General features: G+C 37.4%; 1 protein-coding gene across 1 annotated transcript in view; it reads right to left on the reverse strand.

The window, feature by feature from the left end:
* The window catches only part of LOC127621571 (mRNA-capping enzyme), a 195351-nt gene that overhangs the window by 25331 nt on the left and 146554 nt on the right, over positions 1 to 23466 (reverse strand). The window contains exons 13-14 of the mRNA XM_052095228.1: positions 13132 to 13232; positions 5029 to 5095 (exon numbers count right to left, since the gene is read on the reverse strand). Of these exons, the coding sequence (XP_051951188.1) occupies positions 5029 to 5095; positions 13132 to 13232 (168 nt within the window). The remainder of the gene's footprint in view (positions 1 to 5028; positions 5096 to 13131; positions 13233 to 23466) is intronic.

The raw sequence follows: 23466 nt of genomic DNA on the forward strand, positions 1-23466 counted from the left end.
CAAGGTACTTAACACATGCCAAATTCTGCTAAACACCTTATTAGTTTGCAATAATGATGATAGAGTAGAGGTATGACTAAAACAATAATGGTTACCAGAAGTGGTCAACCAATGTGGGTTTTTAAATGGCTGGTGCTGACACCGAAAACTAGAGAGCTGATGATATATTAGGGCTTGTCGATTTAATATGTTAATTTACTATAATTGACTATATTAACAAATGATGAATTACAATTTTTTATTAAATTAATCAGGTCCCCAGACCCCGGTCTGGGTAACTCAGCAAGTACTGATGCTGACTTTCACCCTTGAGTCGCGAGTTTGAATCCAGGTTGCTGACTCCAGCCAGGTCTCCTAAGCAACCAAATTGGCCCGGTTGCTTGGGAGGGTAGAGTCACATGGGGTAAACTCCTCATGGTCACGATTAGTGGTTCTTGCTCTCAATGGGGTGTGTGGTAAGTTGTACGTGGATCGCGGAGAGTAGCATGAGCCTCCACATGCGATGTCATGCACAGTGAGTCAAGTGATAAAATTCAGAAGCAGAGGCAACTGAGACTTGTCCTCCGCCACCCGGATTGAGGTGAGTAACCGTGCCACCACGAGGACCTACTAAGTAGTGGGAATTGGGCTTTCCAAATTGGGGAGAAAAAGTGGATAAAAAAAATTAATAATAAAAATAAATAAATCATGTCCCCAGAGCAGCACATGGATTCCGTTACAAGGAATTTTCCTACCCTAAGCAATTAAAAAAAATTTTTTTGTGCTTATATTAGTCAGCAGTGCAGCCTCAGCCCCTGCTTTCAGCAAACCACAAAGGCAGCACAAAATATTCTTTCCCATAGGATGCATTCTTGATAAGTTCACAATCGAATGATGTGTCTCAAGACACATTGTTCAATGCTTCAAACTATATTTAACTTGTGACACTTTCTTAAAACACTGCTTTAATGTCTAAAGTGACATTAGCCCCAAAAGCATCCGTCTTACATGTTTACATACTGTAGACCTATGGAAAAAACAATGTATTGACTTCCAAAGCCACTTTTTGTATTGCCTAATCAAAGCTTTACTTTTCTGCCACAACAATAAGTGTAATAAATAAAATACACTGATGAGCCAAAACATCACGACCACCGGCCTAATATGCTGTTGGTCCTCTGCGTGCTATGAAAATAGTGCCGACCCGCTGAGGCATGGACTCTACAAGGTGCCCTGTGGTACATGGCACCAAGACATTAGCAACATATCCTTCAAGCCCTGTAGGTTGCGAGGTAGAACCACAGTGGTTTGGACTTGTTGGTCCAGCACATCCCGTAGATGCTCAATCAGATTAAGATCTGGGGAATTTGGAGGCCAGGGCAACACCTTGAACTCTTCATCGCGTGATGTAAAAGAAAACTGAACTCATCGGACCAGGCACCTTCTACAACTGCTCCAAGCTCCAATTCCAAGGCTCAGCTGCTCATTGTTGGTGCTTTTGATGGTGGACAGGGGTCATATCATGGGCACTCTGACCGGTCTGCACCTACACAGCCCCATAGGCAGCAGGGTGTGATGCACTGTGTTGTGACATTCCTCCCGTATCCATCATAAAACATTTCTGTGACTTGTGCCACAGTAGACCAGACAAGACAGTCTTTGTTGCCCTTGCGCATCAATGAGCCTTAGGCACCCAACACCCTGTCGTCGGTTTGTGGTTTGTCCCTCCTTGGTCCACTGTCGGTAGGTACTCACCACTGCTGTCCGTGAGCACCCCACAAGTCTTGCCATTTCAAAGATGCTCTGACCCAGTCGTCTAGCCAAAACATTTTGGCCCTTGTGAAAGTTGCTCAGATCTTTACTCCTGTCTGTTTCTCATTGCATTCAACATGTTGACTTCCATCTAATCTACCCAGACCATGACATGTGGCTTTTTTAGGAGATGATTAGCGTTAAAAATGATTAGCGTTTTGAAAATAACATTTTCAAAACTTGCCTCAGAGCGTCTAAAAAGAAACACTGCGCCATTATATACTGTGTTTAATGCATCTTTATTTAAGTTCAAATAATAAGGAAGCAGGTTGTATAAATAAGCACAAACTCTGAAACTGGCATTTGTCTGTGCAGTCAGAGCCGCTTATATGAGTCATGTAAAAAACAGTGTGAGAATTTCAAACTGCTCTCGGCTGATACACTGTCTCGCGTGGAGACGCTCATCACTGGGGCACGCTTGCTGCAGCAAGATTTTGTTTATAGTGATTGCTCGTGACATAGTGAATTATAATATGAGTGTCACAGTGTGTATCGTATGGTGAAGAAAAACGCAGCTCTATAAAGAAGAAAGAGTTTTTTTTGTGAGTTAAAGATGGATCGAAATCAAGTGAACAAAAAGGTGAGAGGGTGTAATCTTAGCCCATTATACAATGCAAATGCAAATGTCTTTTTTGGTTTGCTTTCCAATATCAATATCTAAACATTCTTATGTACATTTAATTTAGCAGCTATACTGCAGAAGAAAAATAGTTATCTGAGAATTTTGAATATCATATTTAATACATTTTAATATTTAAATATCGAAAAATATCGAAAAATCCTTAAAACAAGATAAATTTACCTGAGAAGCAACATAAAAGTTATTTGACTTGCTTTAAAAGCATTTATGTTGAATATAAGTATATTTTTTATTTACTGCAGTGGCAGAAGTATGAACAAGTGAAAAAATAAACTTATATTTAAGATACATTCTCTTAAAGCAAGTCTAAATATCCTTTATGTTGCTTCTCAAGTAAATGTATCTTGTTTTAACGATTTTTAGATAATGATAAATGGAAAGACAAAATCACTTGATAACAATAGGATTTTTTGCAGTGAAAATTTTAATTAAACAATAAAAATCCAAGTAGTTTTTCCTCTTTAATTCAGTGAATTTCATTTAGAGGTATTTTTAAAAGATGATTTTGTCCTCTTTATTGTTAGTAAGCACGTTTAATACAACCTTTTAAGTCAGGGCACAAGCTGAATAGTCAGTTAAGAGCTAATGATTAAACGTTGCAATAATCGCCCGAATAAACATTCTAATAATCGTTGGATTAGTCGATTATAAAAATAATCATTAGTTGCAGCCTTAGTGTATAGGTTGCTGACTCTACATAAGGAGTTGAGTTTGTGGTTTGATGTGTGCTGTTAATTTTGAATGTCATATGTTTAAGTTTTGTGGCTGTAACAAGCACTAATGAATGTAATATTATTACAGTGAGGAAAATAAGTATTTGAACACCCTGCTATTTTGCAAGTTCTCCCACTTAGAAATCATGGAGGGGTCTGAAATTGTCATCGTAGGTGCATGTCCACTGTGAGAGACATAATCTAAAAAAAAAAAATCCAGAAATCACAATGTATGATTTTTTAACTATTTATTTGTATGATACAGCTGCAAATAAGTATTTGAACACCTGAGAAAATCAATGTTAATATTTGGTACAGTAGCCTTTGTTTGCAATTACAGAGGTCAAACGTTTCCTATAGTTTTTCACCAGGTTTGCACACACTGCAGGAGGGATTTTGGCCCACTCCTCCACACAGATCTTCTCTAGATCAGTCAGGTTTCTGGGCTGTCGCTGAGAAACACGGAGTTTGAGCTCCCTCCAAAGATTCTCTATTGGGTTTAGGTCTGGAGACTGGCTAGGCCACGCCAGAACCTTGATATGCTTCTTACAGAGCCACTCCTTGGTTATCCTGGCTGTGTGCTTCGGGTCATTGTCATGTTGGAAGACCCAGCCTCGACCCATCTTCAATGCTCTAACTGAGGGAAGGAGGTTGTTCCCCAAAATCTCGCAATACATGGCCCCGGTCATCCTCTCCTTAATACAGTGCAGTTGCCCTGTCCCATGTGCAGAAAAACACCCCCAAAGCATGATGCTACCACCCCCATGCTTCACAGTAGGGATGGTGTTCTTGGGATGGTACTCATCATTCTTCTTCCTCCAAACACGGTTAGTGGAATTATGACCAAAAAGTTCTATTTTGGTCTCATCTGACCACATGACTTTCTCCCATGACTCCTCTGGATCATCCAAATGGTCATTGGCAAACTTAAGACGGGCCTTGACATGTGCTGGTTTAAGCAGGGGAACCTTCCGTGCCATGCATGATTTCAAACCATGACGCCTTAGTGTATTACCAACAGTAACCTTGGAAACGGTGGTCCCAGCTCTTTTCAGGGCATTGACCAGCTCCTCCCGTGTAGTTCTGGGCTGATTTCTCACCTTTCTTAGGATCATTGAGACCCCACGAGGTGAGATCTTGCATGGAGCCCCAGTCCGAGGGAGATTGACAGTCATGTTTAGCTTCTTCCATTTTCTAATGATTGCTCCAACAGTGGACCTTTTTTCACCAAGCTGTTTGGCAATTTCCCGTAGCCCTTTCCAGCCTTGTGGAGGTGTACAATTTTGTCTCTAGTGTCTTTGGACAGCTCTTTGGTCTTGGCCATGTTAGTAGTTGGATTCTTACTGATTGTATGGGGTGGACAGGCGTCTTTATGCAGCTAACGACCTCAAACAGGTGCATCTAATTTAGGATAATAAATGGAGTGGAGGTGGACATTTTAAAGGCAGACTAACAGGTCTTTGAGGGTCAGAATTCTAGCTGATAGACAGGTGTTCAAATATTTATTTGCAGCTGTATCATACAAATAAATAGTTAAAAAATCATACATTGTGATTTCTGGATTTTTTTTTTTAGATTATGTCTCTCACAGTGGACATGCACCTACGATGACAATTTCAGACCCCTCCATGATTTCCAAGTGGGAGAACTTGCAAAATAGCAGGGTGTTCAAATACTTATTTTCCTCACTGTATGTACATCTGTACAATAAAATAATCATAATGTAGAAGATTATGTGTGAATGTAAGACAACTCACCTGTCTCCCTCAATTAATTAAAAGACCATCATTAAACAAACTCTTGACATAGCTATCTTTACCTGTGTCTGTGTTTGCAGTGAATGTTATCAGACATTATCAGAGACACATTTAATGTTTGACTCACCTTCATTTGTGCAAAGGGTACGTCATGCCCCCCCACATACAGAAGCCCCACCGTCTGTGGAATTAGTCTAAAAGAGCCAAAATAAAGATCCAAATTAAATTTCACATCTGGACAAGAGCAGCATAGTGATATTCCAGAGGACAGCAGAATAATATCAGCTCTTCTAAAATATTGCCATGTAATTATCCTGGCTTTATAATAAATGCCTTTAAGGCTTCACAGTCAGCCTGAAGTTCCCAAATACAAAAGATCTTAAGAGCTTTATGCTATAAAAGAACATGATTTGGCAAGTAATAGAGGGCAGTATAAATGTGTGTAACATTATATAACTCAGACATTAAAGAAATTCTTTCTACTGTACATAGATATAAAGGCACTTTCCATGAATTGGGTAAAAAAAAGCAACCTAAAAGTAGTCAGTTAAGTAATTTCCATTTATTTACAAATGGTCAATAAAATTAAGTTCTTAACCTTCATAAAAGGTTGATTGTCCAACTCAGGAGGTTTGGGGGGAGGTTAAAATTAGCTAAATTATGAATCGAACATGTATACCAATTTTTATTTTTGTCTCTAATGCTTCAAAAGGAGTACCAGTAATGACACACCAAAGTATACCATATTTGTGGAAAATGCCAAAAATAAATCAATGAGGAAATGGATTCAGAAAGATTTATGTTCGATTTACAAATGTTTCTTTAGTATTTCCTGGCTGTAGTGTACAGTATCATCAGCATTCTGTAATGATCACAGCTGCTCACACTCACAATGAAATTGTGAATAAATAAAATAAATGTCCTAGCATCCAGAATAGTGCTAAATCAAAGGGGAGGATACTGGATCCAAACCCTGACACTGGGGTAAAACCACCCTGCCACTCAAGCATGGTGAAGGACTGATTTACCGGACGAGTTGAGTGGAGTTCTACTGGAAGCGTGTGTGGACCGGCTTCTTCAGTGTCTATACACTTGCTATAGCCCTTTGAAATGCAGATTTTTGACAAATAATAAAACTAAATAAAAATTTAGGCTAATTTACACCAGGGTTACTCTAGTTATGAAAATGTCAATAATTGTAATTTTTCTCTTTTTATTTCAGTTTACATTAGATCATCCAACAACCATTCGTATTTGACTGAAAAAAAAAAACTGAAGTAATACATTTTTTGATTGTATTTTACTGCTTAGCTTTTGTTCATTTGCACAGAACGTAAAACGATAATGCGAAAATAATCTTGGTTTACACACTACTGAAACTCATTTTACTGACCCCTCTTACACCTGGCATTAAAATGTGATCCGTTCAAATTAAACATAAATAAACAGCATTACCTACATGACTAAAACCACATACAGAGGTATTTTTGACGTTTTAAGTGAGAACAATGAGAGTTGCTCTTTAAGCAGGTGTACTGTTTTCTCTCAATAGAGAGACATTTCTCTGCTTCCATTATAATTTGTATTTGTGTGGCCAATAATGTCTCAATGACCCTGTTTACACCTGATATTAACAGTGTCTGCACAGTTTCCATGTGCTTTTTTTTGCAGAAAGTGGCATTTTGAAATGTCATGTAAACAAGAACGCCTTTTCCTTATGCTGTTTAAGAAATTAAGAAAAAGAGGTTTAACACACTCTGGTTTCTCCCGGAGAATGTAGCTTATGTGGCCATGTACAGACAGGATAGACAGGATAACTAATGTCATAAGATTGAGCCTTAAATCATATTGACAAGACAACACAACAGAAAGAATTCAACATTTCTGGAAGTAACGTGCCGCTGTTTTGGCGGCACGCAGAGGACAATCGGTGTATATTTCTGACCAACTTTGAATGAGGTTTGAGTGATCAGATTACAGAATGTTGTGGATCCTGTGTTGGACAACCATATTTAACACTGGACACTTTTTGCGAAAAAAATATGTTACTACCAGGTGTAAATGAGTTCAGAGTCACATGTTTTACACTCCCATATGTGCAGTAAAATCTCAGGTACTTTTCTTTGACGATGTAGACTACTTTATCCATTTGTTGACAACGTTTGGCCATTCATCCAAGGAGAATCCCTGACATTTATTTTCATTTTACAGAGACAACATCAACTAAGGAGGCCTGCAATACAATACCAGGTACAGTATAGCAGTATAATAGTTTAAATGAATCTGCTCCACCAGGTTATTGTTATAAATATGAGCCTCGTCTGAAGGTTCAAGGAGGAGGTGTTGCTACAATTTACAGTGAAGTTTTTGGTGTTACTCAGAGGACAGGATATACGAATATATAAGTCGTTTGAACTAAACTAATAACGCTTTTACCCATGCTAAAGTATATAGATCACCCAGACCTTATGATCTGATTGAAGTGAACTTGCAAATTTTTTTTATCAGAACATTTAGTTACTGCAGATGGAGATTTAATTGTTGGTGACTTCAACATTCACATATATAATGAAAATGACACATTGGGATTAGCATTTATCAATAATTTCAACTCTCTTGGAGTCAGAAAAAAGTTTCAGGACCAACTCATCGGCATAATCATACACTAGATTTAATTCTGTCATATGGATTTGATGTTGACACTATAGAAATTCTACCACAGAGCGATGACATAGATCATTACCTCATCTCTTGTATGCTGCGATCAGCTAATGTTACTCAATCTACACCACGCTATCATTAAGGTAGAACTTTTCTTTTGACCACTAAAGATATCTTCACTAATAATCTTCCAGATCTGACTCATGCACTCAGTAAGCCCCAAAGTTCAGAAGAACTTGATGAAATAACAGAAAATATAAATACAGTCTTCTCTAGCACTCTTGATAGTGTCGCCTCCCTTCAATTAAAGAAAAATACCCTGCACCATGGTACAATGATCACACTCATGCTCTCAAGACAGCAGCTCGTAAAATGGAGCGCAAGTGGAAGAATACAAAATTAGAGGTATTTCGCGTATGTAATATGAATGTTTAGATTATATATATTTTAACTAGTGTTTATGCTGCCTCATTATCATCAACAAAGCTTGTGCCTGCAAATATGTGTTTAGGTTAAATGAGTAAAATGCACTTTAAATATGCCCATATTAGAAAATCACCAACTTATAATGATTTCTGAAGGATCATGTGACACTGAAGACTGCAGTAATGATGCTGAAAATTCAGCTTTGACCATATTAGAAAATCACTATCTTATAATGATTTCTGAAGGATCATGTGACACTGAAGACTGCAGTAATGATGCTGAAAATTCAGCTTTGATCATAAGGCCTGTTAATATTTCCTAGAATATCAAAATCCACAAAAGGAGGTAGATAATTTTCATATTTGGCTCCTAAACTATAGAATAGTCTTCCTAACACTGTTTGAGATGCACACACTCACTCAGTTTAAATCTAGACTAAAGACTTATCTATTTAGCCAGGCATACAACTAATTAATCCTTCAAATGCTTTAGTTAGGTCTGCCGGAACCAGAAATCAGAAACATTGATCATGATCTATAACTCTGCAATAAATTGAATGGCATCTATGCTAATATTTTTCTTTTCATTTCCCTGTCTCAACCTTGGGACTCCTATCCTAAGGTCACCAGAACCAGCTGGATCCAGCTCCAATCCTGCTTCGTGTTGGACTCCACTTCTATGTGTCTCGGAGTGATGATGACTAATTAGTAGCCTGTGCCAGCCAAACATCACGTCTATTGTGATGGACTTCAGAGGATGAACTGATGCCAACTCCATACGACATGTGATTCATCATATGCCATTACCTAAACCTTGGACTTAGTATAGACTGCGATGCACCTAACTGATCTCTGCCTGCATCAGCTCGGTCTAATGATGGATTACACACTTGAAATGGAATACATAGACCATCAATTCATTGCCAACAAAACCCTTCATCAGCTAACTAACAAGGACAATGCATCTCTGTGAACTTCTGCTGTTAATCCAGGATGGACTTCAAAGACATTAGTTATTAATCTTACAGTTCATACAAAATCTTTGTTTTAAACACTGACACTTAACACTTACTTAGTTTAATAATTTTAAACCATGACTTGCACTATACATAAGTCATATTGGCATTATATTCATGATGTTAGCCAGAGGGGAACTGGCCCCCACAGTGAGTCTGGTTTCTCTCAAGGTTATTTTTCTCCATTAACTAACATCTTATGGAGTTTTGTGTTCCTTGCCACAGTCGCCTTCGGTTTGCTCACTGGGGTTCTAAATACAATTATTAATTACTTATTTTTAAACACAATTCACAATAATGTTTATCAAACTGGACATTATTGATATTACAGTTTAAATTTCTGTTAATGCATGATTTTCTGTAAAGCTGCTTTGAAATTATGTGCGTTGTGAAAGGTGCTATACAAATAAAAATTACTTTTCTTGACCTAGTGAGTCATTCATCTCGTATATAGTTTTGGCTGGTGCATGTACAGTTCCCCCAGACTTACGTGACCTGCATGCTGCCATCTTTGCTAATTGACTCAGTTCTGAGCACACCTTATTTGAGCCGTATTATTATTAACAAAACCAGTCTTAAATTGGTGCAACAGGCCAGTGTGATTTTGTTGGACATGTAACAAGTTGATTAATTCACATCCTCACACATCTAACACTTATAAAAAGAAATGAAAGAAATGTGGCCTAAGAAATGTGGCATAAAAAAGAAAACTACAATTTGACATGCAATATGTGTCATTACAGCTCGAATTGTTGGTCCACATTCAGTGAATAATAATATTTGACTCATTCAATAGGCTATTTAAACTAACAGCAGATATAGAACAAGTTATAGAGAGTTGTGAAATATCATAATTTATGTAAAATTCTGAGTTTCTCCTGATCCACCAATCCTCATTGGAATGTAAAGATGCCCAACACTCCAATAATATTTCAGAAAAGGTGTCTCCAACCCCACAAACAGCACTTTTTGGATATTTTCATCTTGATTTGAATGAATTTCCCATTTAAATAAGTAATATTCTAGGGTTCGAGAAGAAGCTGGAAGTGCCATCGTCTAATCTTTTTTGTAAACAGAAACTTCATTTCTACATTTTGTGCGAGGAGCAGTGGTACTGCATAACTTCACCAATCAAGGAGGCAAATAAAACATGATATCGGCATGTCAACAGCTACTATCCTGCAGCTCTTGCCTGGTTTCCCACTGAAGCTAAGGTTCCGAGAAACACTAAAAGGCCAAAGTATTCTTCAGTTTTCCGCGTTGCTGATCACTCCATGCACAGGTTGCGTGATGCAAATTTTGTCTTCAGCGCAGCATGACTGCGTGCCACCCAGATATTCTTGACCTGCAGATGTGGCCCTCTTCTGGGCACTCTGCAGGTTGATGCCGGAAGCTACTTCTTCTGATCAATTCTGGTGTTCTACTGTTGTTGTCTGCCTCAATTTTCGACATGTTGTGCATTCTAAGATGCTATTCTGCTCACTACAACTGTACAGAGTGGTTATCAGAGGTACCATAGCCTTTCTGTTAGCTCAAACCAGTCAGGCCATTCTCTGTTGACCTCTTTCATCAATAAGGCGTTTCCGTCCGAATAACTGCCACTCACTGGATGTTTTTTGTTATTGACACCATTCTAAGGTAAACTCTAGAGACTGTTGAGCTTGAGAATCCCAGGACATCAGCAGTTACAGAAATACTCAAACCAGTCCATCTGGCACCAACAATCATGCCACGGTCTAAATCACGGAGAAATCTTTTCCTCATTCTGATAGTTGATATGAACATTAACTGAAGCTCTGTCATATCTGCATGATTTTATGCACTGCACTGCTGCCACATGTTTGGCTGATTAGATAATCGCAAGAATAAGTAGGTGTACAGGTGTTCCTAATAAATTGCTCAGTGAGTGTATATTTCAATTATCGGTGAGTGGTTAAAACAGCTACATACTGATCTAATGTGGATTCTATTCATAGAATCAAGCTCGCAGTAATTTATTACACATTTTAATTTCTCAGTGGATAATGTTATACATACAGTCTGTTGACAGGACAGTGTGTCTCATATTTAAATGCTCCTCTGAACGTGGGTGGTGTCCGAATATTTGCAAACAGTATACCATGACTGAGCTGTTTTAACCTTTTTAGCTCAGAGCTAAGAAAGAAGAGTAACTTCACCATGAGCATATTGTTAATCCATTCTGATACACAAGAGTATATTATTAACTAAATTCCTGAAATTTTGCTCCTTATACACTTGAATGTTTCAACATAGTGGTGGGAATTAACTAATAAACTGTGGCCATTGATAGTGCTGTTTATTTGCACATGTGTTGTTTGAGCATGCATTTTAAATTAAGCTTTACTTGCTCTGAAAGGAGGTGTGTTTGTTCTGAAAAAAATAACTTCAAATGTGCATGGCGCAATGCTGAACCATCAAATAAAATGTCTTGTTAAGCTGTGGGTGATTTGTGAATAAGACTCTGGATTTTGCGCTGAAATACTGTGCACTAAAGTGGCCAAATGTTTAATAAATTCACCCCCTAGATCAGTAAATACGACAAGTTTGATTTTAATGTCTTTTGGGTTTTGTAGCATCAAAAAGTGAACACTGAAAGGGCATGATGACTTTCTAACCCTTCTTCATGTAACTGCACTATTTATTCACAAAAATAATCTCTTAAACATTCAGTGTCATCTATACCGAACACTCAGGGGTTTCTCCTATTATTTTACCCTTCTCTTTTCAAAGCACTCAGCAAATCAAGAAGGCATGTTGAGAGGGATAAAGAAGTGATGTGTAGGAGGAGAGAGGAAATGTCATCTGTCTCGCTTTGCTGGCAGGGAAGGAATACCGCTAATAACCTCCGCTGCTTGCTGACACATCCTCTGTAGAAAAGCCCAGACGCTACGATGCTTTAGTGACATGCAGTGCCCATTAACTTTCATAAAATAGATATCTAACATTCCCACAGGACATTTTTGGCTCATCAAATAAAATAGCTTGGAATATTGACACATGCTGATTTAAGCTTATAGAGAATTATCCATTGGGTAAAATACATAGTATGATCAGTAGAAACGATTGCACTCACAATTATTAGGTCGCTCAGAATTAATTAATTCCTAATGGACTAAAACAGTCATATTAATTTTTTCACATATTACATTAGAATTTACACAAAAATGTGTTTAAATGTCATGAAACCCATCCACAATGGTCATAAAAACTAGATTTACTTTATGCTATATATAATTTATTTCTTTTTGATTTTAGGGTGGAATATATCCTGGACATGTTCTTGACAGGTTTTGTAAAATTAATTCAAATGTAGTGAAGTATAATAAAGAATGCCTACATTTCTACATCAGGAAACAAAGAAAATTGTACGTGCAAAGTCCTGAGAAAAGGGCCACCCCTTCCTATGGCCAGGATGCAGCCTGCATTTTAAAGATAAGACACTAATTTGAGTATGGAGTGAGTGGACAGATGGTTTGAGAGAGGTGTAAATGAGATATACTAGATCTGTAAACTCGCAGTTTATGCTTCGCTACATTTTTGCTAAGAAAAAAGTCAGGCTGCAATCAAAGCTAGTCTGTTCAGATATGAGTCGCAACAGCACAATTTTGTATAAATTACGTTCTCAAAAGTGCCAACTAATCCTGTTTGAATTACATAATCCCATTATTTGATTGAACCATGATTATTTGAGAAAATTGTGATCACTGTGAACTTTATATTTGCAATATTGCACTAAGTGAATACAAATAGTTTCACTGTTGCAATGATTTCAAGATCAAAGGCTTAACATGAATGAAACTAACTTGTAAATTGCAATTATTTGTATAATGGTTAATTGTCGGCCAAAATGTCATGATTGTGATAGCCCTAGTGCCAAATTGAAAATTCTTTAACTTGCTTATGATGCAGCTACTAGTGAGTCAGAACTGAATGTTTTATAATCTACACATCAACGGATATATAAAGATACACATGAGAAAACACTGAGCTACCAAAAATACAAATGTGCCCTCACTGTCTCCGTGTGAAGTCATGTATGGATGCGTTCTGATGTTTAGTATTGATTTCAGAGCGGTGGATGCAGTTGTCATGGTGACGATGACTCACCCCTCCCCGCCGACTTTGGTGATCTTGAGTCTGAAATCGACTGAGTTTAGGCTTGGCGGCTTCCACTTCAGAATATCATCACATCGGCCCGGCTTATATTTCTACAGGGACAAACACAGACATTAATTTAAGGAAGTTGAATTCAAATAGAAAGGAATTTAAATAAATTGATACTGCTGTAAGTGTAGTTTTTGATTATACATTTCATTTTTCAGTATGAAATAAGCATAAACATGTAATAATGCAACAAATTATTTCTGGACTATTTCCAGAAACATTCAAATTATATCAACAATCAATGTCTGAAATGCCTCCTGGAACAAAATGTTGATTTAATTCATAAATATTTTAAAAATAAACATTCCTTTTATGGATCATTGTAGAAACATTTTGTAACTGTTGCATTTTTTGAATTTCTTTTGTCTTTCCAATTTAAATTCAACATTCTGTGGGGTGTGGCCAATTCAATTCAAATTCCAATTCAACATTCTATGGGGTGTGGCCAATTCAATTCAATTTCAATTAAATATTCTGGCTTGCTATTGAGCAAGATATTCAAGGCACCTCCCTGTCTTCCAAAAATGCCAAAAAGATGCCCACAAAACCAAAACCTAGCTCCATTTACTTTAAATCACCACCCCATCATTGACAGATCATGGATTTTCATTATGGAAAAGAAAGGGATTATGTCCTTAGGGGATTTATACATTGACAATACATTTGCATCATTTACACAACTTTTTGACACAAAAATTGGATCTGCCTCTATCTCATTTCTTTTGTTTTTTGCAAAATACACAATTATGTTAAGACTAACATTAATAATATGGCCCGGATACAACAGGTTTAATAAGTTTTCTAAGTTTTTCCTATGATTATTTGTCCCCTCTATACATCACTTTAAAGAGTCCTGGGAGAAAGACCTGAGAGGGAAAATCCAAGAGAATATCTGGAAGGATGCCCTACGGGAAATTAAAACATGCTCTATAAATTCTAATCATCAGTTAATTCAATCTAATGTAGTAAACAGACTACATTATTCCCAAACCAAGTTACATTCTATATTTTCTTCCGTATGAACTTTGTGTTATGTGTAAAGCAGAGGAGGGTACATTAGCTAATTTATTTGGTTTTGTTCCAAATTATATAATTTTTGGTCTGAGGTGATGCTTTTTTCCCCTCAAAGTCATTAATATTGATATGCACTCTGACCCTATGATTGTCATTTTGGGTTGCTCACCATAACTAGAGTCTTATAGTTACCAACATGTCCAGACAATTAAAAACGGAATGATTCTAACAAAGAAAATTATCTTAATGGTCTGGAATAAAGAGACTGTTTTGCGGGATGTGGCCACTTAAATAAAAATGTAATGTTTTGTTGGGTGTGGCCATTGAATTCAATTCAAATTCCATTTCAACATTCTGTGGGGCGTGGTCCATTGAATTAAATAAAAATTCCAATTCAAAATTATGTGTGGCGTAGCCAAATCAATTAAATTCCAAATTAATATTCTGTGGGGCATGGCCAATTCAATTTCAATTCTAATTCTATATTCTGTGTGGAGAAGCCAATTCAATTCAAAATCAACTTTTTGTTGGGCATGATCCATTGAATTGAATTCAAATTTCATTTCAACATTCTTCGAGGCATGGCCAATGTAATTAAAAAATTCCAATTCAGCATTCTATGGGGCTGAATAACCTCCACTGTTCACTGACACATCCGTTGTTAAAAATCCCAGATGCTCTGATACTTCAGTGACAAGCACTGCCCATTGGCTTTCATAAAATATATATCTAACATTCCCACAATAAATTTTTGACATTCTTATCAATTCCAATAAATTAAATTAAATTCAAGTTTCCTGTTCCTCAACATTCTGTGGGGTGTGGCCAATTTAAAGGTGCAATATGTAAAGTTTTTTTTTGCCAATGTGTGAACGGCTTGTAACACAACTTAACAAATGAGCCCTTCCCGGCCTTCCTAGGTTGCCTATTAAAACCTGTAGACTGATTTTCTTGTGAAGGGAGCGAGTCATATTTGCCGGGAAAATCCAAAGGATGTGACGTTTATGCACGCTCCAGAAAGCCTTGCCTCAGTGCTTACGCTATTCAACAGTATCAACAGATAGTCTGCAACACTAGGTAACGTTATCTTAGAGATGGAATCCAGCAAACGTCCAGCTCCCAGCACAACACTGACTCCTACACAAACTCAGAGTAAGCAAACACCCCCTAAACCCCCTGGCTAAGTGGGAATGTGTTCGTGGTCGAGCAAAAACTGAAGTGAACATCGGCAGGGCATTTGATTCCTGGAGGGACATTTGTTCGGTTTTGGGGATCAAAACAGACCCTGAATTGGTGTTCTTCTTATTGGACAGGCAAGCTTACATAACTGCAAAGCATGTGAAATATAGTGCCATAAGGCACTAATTATTTATAATTAGTTAATTATTAATAATTTTAGCTAACCTGATCTTGCCTGTTAACGCTGACGAATTGCAAGCTACCTTGATTCGTAACTTTCAAACAATTTAAACGATCTCTTTATGCTAAAAGTCAGGTTAATGTCAATGTTAATCTGTAATTATTCAGCAAGGTAAACTACAATAACACATGAAATGAATGCAAGAAATCTTCAAGATAATGCAAACATTTTTTTTACTTGGTTATACAGAAAATATATAAAATCTATAATTATAAAACAATAGCGCATCGATAAATCAAAATGACAGTTGTGATGGAATCACATTAATACTGAACTGTGTCAACATATTTAATGTACAGTCTATTTTATACACATCCACCATCCATATTGTCACCATCCACCAAATTTAGCTAACAGCTATTGATTAAGCTGGCTAACTGATTAGCTAGCTAACGCCAACATAGGCTATCGTATAAATGCAGTCAATGCATCACGCAAAGAAAAGTGATTACTTCAAACTACTGTCTCGCATAGTCAGACCTATATCCACACTTTTTTTTAGCCCTGTTCCAGCACTGGGCAGTCAAATATAATATGCAGTCTCTAGTTTCAAGTAAAACAATCATAAATGTGCAATTTTAATTTTGCTGCCTCATCTGATCATCATGATACTGGTGAATCACATTCAGTCTCTTTGTTTTGGTCGATGTTCCTGTCCTGAGTGTGTGCACACGATCGAGTGACAGGCAGCTGGCTACAGTTCACTTAATGGCCACAGGTGTCATTAATAACAATGGTTTCTGAATCTTACATACAGCACCTTTAATTCAAATTCCAATTTAACATTCTGTGGGGCGTGGCCAATTTAATTAAGTTCAAATTACAATTCAAAATTCTTTGGGGTGTGACCAATTCAATTCCAAGTCCAACTCAACATTCAGTGGAGCCTGACCAATTCAATTAAAATTCCAAATATCATTGGCTTAAATCCTACCATGGAGGAGAAAAATGAAAATAAATCCAGGGGAGAAATGAAAATAAACCCTCTATGACTTTCGAAATTGAATGAGCACCAAAGTCCAGCTCCACAGTGCAAGAAATAATATTTTACTTCAGTTGTGAGTTTGCAGTCTGTAAAAAAAATGATGTGAAAAAACTAGAGCAAGCAAGTAACTAGATCTGGCTCGATGTCAGACTGTTGGAGTTTGCCACTGTCAAATCCCTCAGGTCCCTCCGATGTAAATCTATTGGATTTTACCACCATTTTATCATTCTTTTAATGAATCAATCTAAAAGACTCACAAGTTTGTTTGAATCATTCTAATGACCGTTTTGCAGATCCCTGACACACACACACACACACACACACACACACATTTTATATACATTATATATACTCTATTTGTACAGTACTGTGAAAATCTTAAGATGCTTCACAAAATAATTTGTCTTAAGATGGTTATTTATATTTTCAGCTTCAGTGTGTCAATAGGACTCCCAAAATGTTTTTTTTTTTGGCAAATACAATAGAATAGAAGAACAGGGAGCCCTGCAACAGATGGCATTGTCCCCACAGAGCCCCCCACTGAATATTGAGTCAGTCTGGGATTATAAGAAGAAACAGAAGCAACTGATCTATAGATTGAAGAACTGTGTCAAATTCTCCAAGAAGCTTGGAACATCCTATCTGCCAACAACCAAGAAAAACAGTATCCAGGTGTACCTTGGAGAATTGGTGCTGATTTGAAGGTAAAGGTGTTTTTTATGTTTACTGGACTTTGTATGACGTTAACTGATAAATTAAAACTAATTATGGCATTATTTTTTAAGACATCCTCACTATGGCAGTTAGTATGGATTATGGATTTCCAACTCAGCAAAATAGAAACGTCCCTTTTTAGGATACTGAAAGATACTTTTGTAAAAATCGAAGTAACTTTACAGATCTTTATTGTAAAGGGTTTAAAAAATGTTACACGTGGTCTGCCACTGCAAGGGTGATCAGCTTTCCTTCCTGTCTCCCTGTAGCACTGTCTTAGGCATCTAGCAGTATGGACATTGCAATTTATTGCCCTGGCCACATCTGCAGTCCTCATGCCTCTATGCAGCATGCCTAAGGCACGTTCACGCATATGAGCAGCAGTGACGTGCGGTGATGTCTTAAAGAGGCTAGGCAGTGAGTTATGAAAGCCAGATTACCTGATGTATTGTTTAAGCTAATAATACGTAATAATAGTGAACGTTACGCACAAGCGCGGCATATCAAGAAATGTACAAATCAGGATGTATATAGTGTACTCTCTCTCTCTCTCACACACACAGACACACACACACACACACACACACAAGCGCGTAAACAGTGAGCGTTACGCACAAGCGCGGCATATCAAGAAATGTACAAATCAGGATGTATATCGTGTATTCTCTCTCTCTCTCTCTCTCACGCACACACACACAAGCGCACAGCCACATAGCCAATCTTTTCTTACATACCAATCAGTTTGAAATGATCGGATAATTTTTGGGCCCTTTTGCTGTACTAGTCCATCTAAGGCTGGCGTAGACCTCCCTCGTGCAATTAACTCATATTTGGAATTAAAATCGAGCTTGGAAAAATTTCTTAATTCCGTGATTACAGCCGGTGCTGTCATTTTGATTTTGAATTTGGCGGGGATTAGGCATGTACGCTAGCTGTTGTGTAATGACGTTAGCTACGCAAATGTCCAGGAATATCTCGATTTTAATTGGTCCATGTCTGATACGTAACGGATTACGGGCATAACATATTTACGTCAAAAGGCACAGCAGATTTGTGCTTTTTGCCGTACATGTTAAAGAATACAGGATCGAAGTGCGCATGCGCAACATGGGTTTTCCGCTTGTCGTCTGCAATGAATGGACCGTAAAATCACTGCTTAGTCTACCATTTGTTTTTAGTTGATTATGCGTAACTGCTACATTTGTCATCATAACGTCTAAACAATTGGAATAACACACATATTGCATATATAAAAATCACAAGAATAAAAAGTAAAAATATAAATACAAGTTTATTATTTAATAAACATTTTATTTTTGAATTTTGGCAGGGTAGGCAGTGCCTAGTTTGCCTACCCAGACCGCACGTCAGTGATGAGCAGGGACCCTGGGCATCTTGCTTTTGGTGTTTTTCAGAGTCATTAGAAAGGTCTCTTTAATAAGTTTTTATAATCAATCATTTCATCAGTCACAGCCATCTCAAAGCAAGCGACCACACCAAAGTCCAAAACAAGGTGGTCTACATACCATACTAAACACGCAATCTTTCTTTTTTCTTGTTTAGCTTTAGCGTGTAAAATGTATAAGAGTGAAAATGAGTTGATTGGTTTGCTCTGACGAATTAATCTTTTCTCATAACTTTCTTCTTTTTTTTTTGGGAGTGTATGAACATTTGGGACTGAGACAAAGTATATGAAAGTAAGCGAAACCTTGGAGGAAACACCATTGCAGCGTTCATATTCAAGTTGTTTTTGTTTTTCTCTTTTGTCTTGATCCCCATAGAGGGGTGATTTAAGTGAAATGGACACTAAAATAAAATATAATTTTGTTTTTGTAAATGAATTTTCCTGTTTTCCTGTGTTTAATTTGATTCTCTCTCCTCAAGACCTTCATATGTAACTGGTGGTTTTTAATAAGCTATCTGGAGTTTATTTATTGACAAGAATAAAGGCCTGTCTGGCACCCAAACGAATAAATAAAATAAACCAAGGAAATAGTTTTATTTATGAAAGTTGATGGGCTGCCACCGTTACAAGCTCATACATACGTCAATACACTAGATAAAATGATATACCTGTAAAACTTTGTCAACCTGTACCCAATTTCGAGTATTGTAAACTTTACTGCATGTTACAGAAAGAGGTAACAGGTAGCCCTGCAAAAAAACCATTACCTGTCACTCGAGCTGTAAAATGAATACGAGTTGTAAAATGTACATAATGGTTATTTTTTTCCATTATTAGTTGCTTTATCATTATTTTTTCATTGAAATATACCTGTCTTACGGTCACAGAGCTTGCTCTCTCTCTCATACAAATACACACACTTACAAACAGTAGAAAGAGTGAGGACACGGAAAGGCGGTTTTTATCTGTCTAAACGTTGCTAACGCTGTCCTACCGGTGTCTGTTCTGCCACTATTCAAAAGAGAGAAGCAATTGTACTAAAATTACGTAAGTTAATATTAAACAACTCCTATTCCGAAGTGTGAAATAATATTTAATATTATTATGAATTACAGTCACATGCTGACTTATAAATTTCTTCCTTACAAATCCATCAGGTTATGGTCATGGTTTTTATAGGGATATTGTTTGGTCCGTTGTGTCAGATTGATTTCTCACCACAAGCAAATCGCTCCAGAGTTCGTTTTCAAATAGCTTTGGTGCGGATCTGTGCGGATAGGCTTAAAACAAACTAAAAAAGAAAAAGAAACGCATCAGGTTCCAAAATAAATGCTCCAATTAATATTGATCATGCAACTGTGACAATATTCATTATATATTCATGTGGTGAACATCAGTTAAGATGGCATTCCAGGGACCAATTTATGGCAGGGTCCCTCTCTACATGCTGGTGTGGAAGATGTGCCACACTGTGATTGGATCCTTGGTGAATGAAAATAAACAAATGTACAGCAACATCAGATAAGATGCCAAGACAACTGCCAGTCACCTTTTTACAGGGCAGGAAGAAGGGCTTCTTTCAGGAAGGGCACCCACCACCACTAAGTAGAGGACTCATTGGACTACAGGTTGACTTTAACTCCAACTCATTCTTAAGGTTTAGGCAAGAACTGCAATAAAAATTCCTTCAGGACCTCCCGGATTTAGCAGCAGTGGAGGGCCACAGCGATCTATTCAAACCCATGTTTGGAGGCCTTAAATGAATATAAACTGCAACACATCCTCTCCATCTTCATGCAAAGCACAGTTTATGTTAACGATTATTGACTGTTAACACAACAGTTCATGGGACAGACCTATTAACAGATAAACGAATGCATAGACGATGACTTAACCATTTCTTATTGTGTTTGGTCTCTATCTGTTCAATACCATGCCTTTAATAGTTTGAAAGAGGGTTGGTAAGGAAATAATGGGTAAAACGTTAAAGACACGGTTTTAACACTGTACTTAATGCTATGCAAATGAGTTCCAGACTCGGGTGGGCAACACTGTGGGTATTTCAGACACTAGTGGCTAATCACACTCCAGGATCGCAAATGCGCCAGATGTCAATCTCGATCAGAAAGGGATAAATATGTCCCCCGGGTAGACACACCCTTGTTCTGCATTTCCAACTCGACGGGGAAGGAGACACCAACAGACACATCACGTCCTAAGTTTCTGACCTGACGAGGAAAGAGACTTCTAGATAGTTGAAGTTAGGCTTTTGCAAGCAAAAACATTTATATTGTTTTCGGCTGCACACTAGCTGAAAAAGCGGGACATTGAGCATCGAGGGACCTCATCTGACCCTTAGAACTCCTCCAGCAGTGCAGCACAGTCCACAAAGGACCTCTGCATGTGCAGACATTGTCTCACATGGCTCCTCAGTGGCACAGCCAGCCTGCAAAGGACCCTGTGAAGTTTCAACTGATCCAGCTGCCTAGTCCACTCTTTAAGGACCCTCTTGGCGCAACTGAAGTTCAGCATCCTCCAGCCCAGCGTGGCAACGACTACTGTATCGCAAGTCAGCGCCCTTCCCACTGCACGCTACCCACATCACTGTGGAAGACATCTCTACTGCCGGACTGATCACCTGACTGTTTGGAACGTAAATATAAACTTACCAAACCTCTTTCTAGTGACCTTGGCATTAGTTTATACCTGCAGCATATGTTTTTCTAATTTGCTTAGATAACAGTTACCTGGGGTCAGCTTTAATAATAATAGGTATATAATTGGTTTAATGATAAATAAGCATTATTTATCACATTTTGCCAGAGCCATTAGGTGGTTTCCCATAAGGAGCATTCCCATACAATTTTCTCCCATCACTACATTCAGTTCTATAGCTTTGCATTTATCCATTCTGTGTTCAAATCCTTTGTTTTATTGTTTAATTTAATACTTTCCTTTAGCAGTGCAAATTCATTATTAGCATTATCAATCATTGTGGTATTTACTCTTGCGTACCTATTGTTAATACATTTCCTTAATTTTATTACAACTGTGTCTTCATTGTGTTGATGATCAAAGACTCTACTAGTTGTCCAGACTCTCGCAAATCCTTCAGATAAATCAGCTGACCAACTCACTCTAGTTTACATTAATTCTAAATGATCGAACAGCTCTTTTGGGAGTGTTCTTAAATTTTTAAGATAGTATTCTGTAGTAACTGGTGCCCCATATTGGGGAGGGGTCATCTTATAGACTCATAACCACACCTTAAGTGACACGTGATAAAACAAATCACTACGTCATCGGTGAATTGAGTAGAAACCACTACACATGGTGCCCCGTGTGAGGCCTACTAATATTGAAACAAGTCTTCTGTTCATCAACACAAAATAATCCCTTAAAAGATTGCAAGGTAATTACTTTTACAGGAAGCTAAAATGCTCAGTTTGGTTTGCTTAGCAGGTGGTTCCTCCCAAGCCTGATTCATAGTTTCTTTACACAGCTCTGTGGTACTATTTATGAATAGGATTTGTTGCAGCTGAATTGTTTGCAGTAAATAGAGTATAATAAATAATAAATAAATATGTTTAATCTCTGGACCATTTTACAGTGGCAAGGGTTTCCTCATTCAGGAAACTATAGTGTTAGCAGAGGTTGTGTTAATTATAACTAATTGCTACTACCAAGTTTAGCAAAGGGCTCATATACCTTGAAAGACTATATTTTAGAGTTCTGTGTGAAAATAGCCAAGTGTCATATAAGGGCAGTTCCCTCTGACCACTCATAGCCAAGGGCTAAAGTCCTTATCACTAGTCAATGTGTGACTTACATTGTCCCAGTGACTTCAAAATATCAACACTTTTGTGTTAAATACTGAGGCTAGCTAGCCAAAGCAAGCCAAAAATGGCAGAATTAACCCTACCTGAACAGCTGGTTTTAGACCTGAACAGTGATGTGAACCCAGGTTACACAGTCGAGGAAGCTCCTGCATAGTGACGAAGAGTTAAAATTTTCCTCAGAAGAGCAGGACTCCAATGAACGTTTGTATTTTGAAGAGTGACTTGATCCAGCCAAGAATACAATTTCGGATGAGTAAGTCATTTAGTTTTACTTACATTAGTTGACATGCTATTTTATATAAACATGTACATATTTTACTAGTGGGACTGTTTCCAGACAGGATTCACAGAATTGAAATTTGAAATATGACTCCTAATAAGCAAGATTTAGTTACATTTAAATGTTGTTTCGGCTAAAGCAGGTATTTAAATTGTATGCTGTATGATATTAATATGATATGTAATATGGTATAAAAAAATATGAATGTTTAGATTATATTTTAACTAGTGTTTATGCTGTCTCATTATCATCAACAATGCTTCTGCTTGCAAATATGTGTCCAGGTGTAAATGAGTAAAATGCACTTTAAATATGCCCATATTAGAAAATCAGCATATTATAATGTTTTCTGAAGGATCATGTGACACTGAAGGCTGCAGTAATGCTGCTGAAAATTAAGCTTTGATCACAAATTGCATTTGCCAATATATTCAAATAGAAAACTGTTCTTTTAAATTGTAAAAAGAGTTCACAAAATCACTGTTTTTACTATATTTTGGATCAAATAAATGCAGCCTTGGTGAGCAGAAGATACTTCTAAAACTATTAAACGGTAGTGTAGGTCTAACATTTTTGTGTAAAGAAAAATTTATAGTAAGACTTCTTTTAACTTAAAACTTG

The sequence above is a fragment of the Xyrauchen texanus genome, chromosome 28, assembly GCF_025860055.1.
Source record: "Xyrauchen texanus isolate HMW12.3.18 chromosome 28, RBS_HiC_50CHRs, whole genome shotgun sequence".
NCBI lineage: Eukaryota > Metazoa > Chordata > Actinopteri > Cypriniformes > Catostomidae > Xyrauchen > Xyrauchen texanus.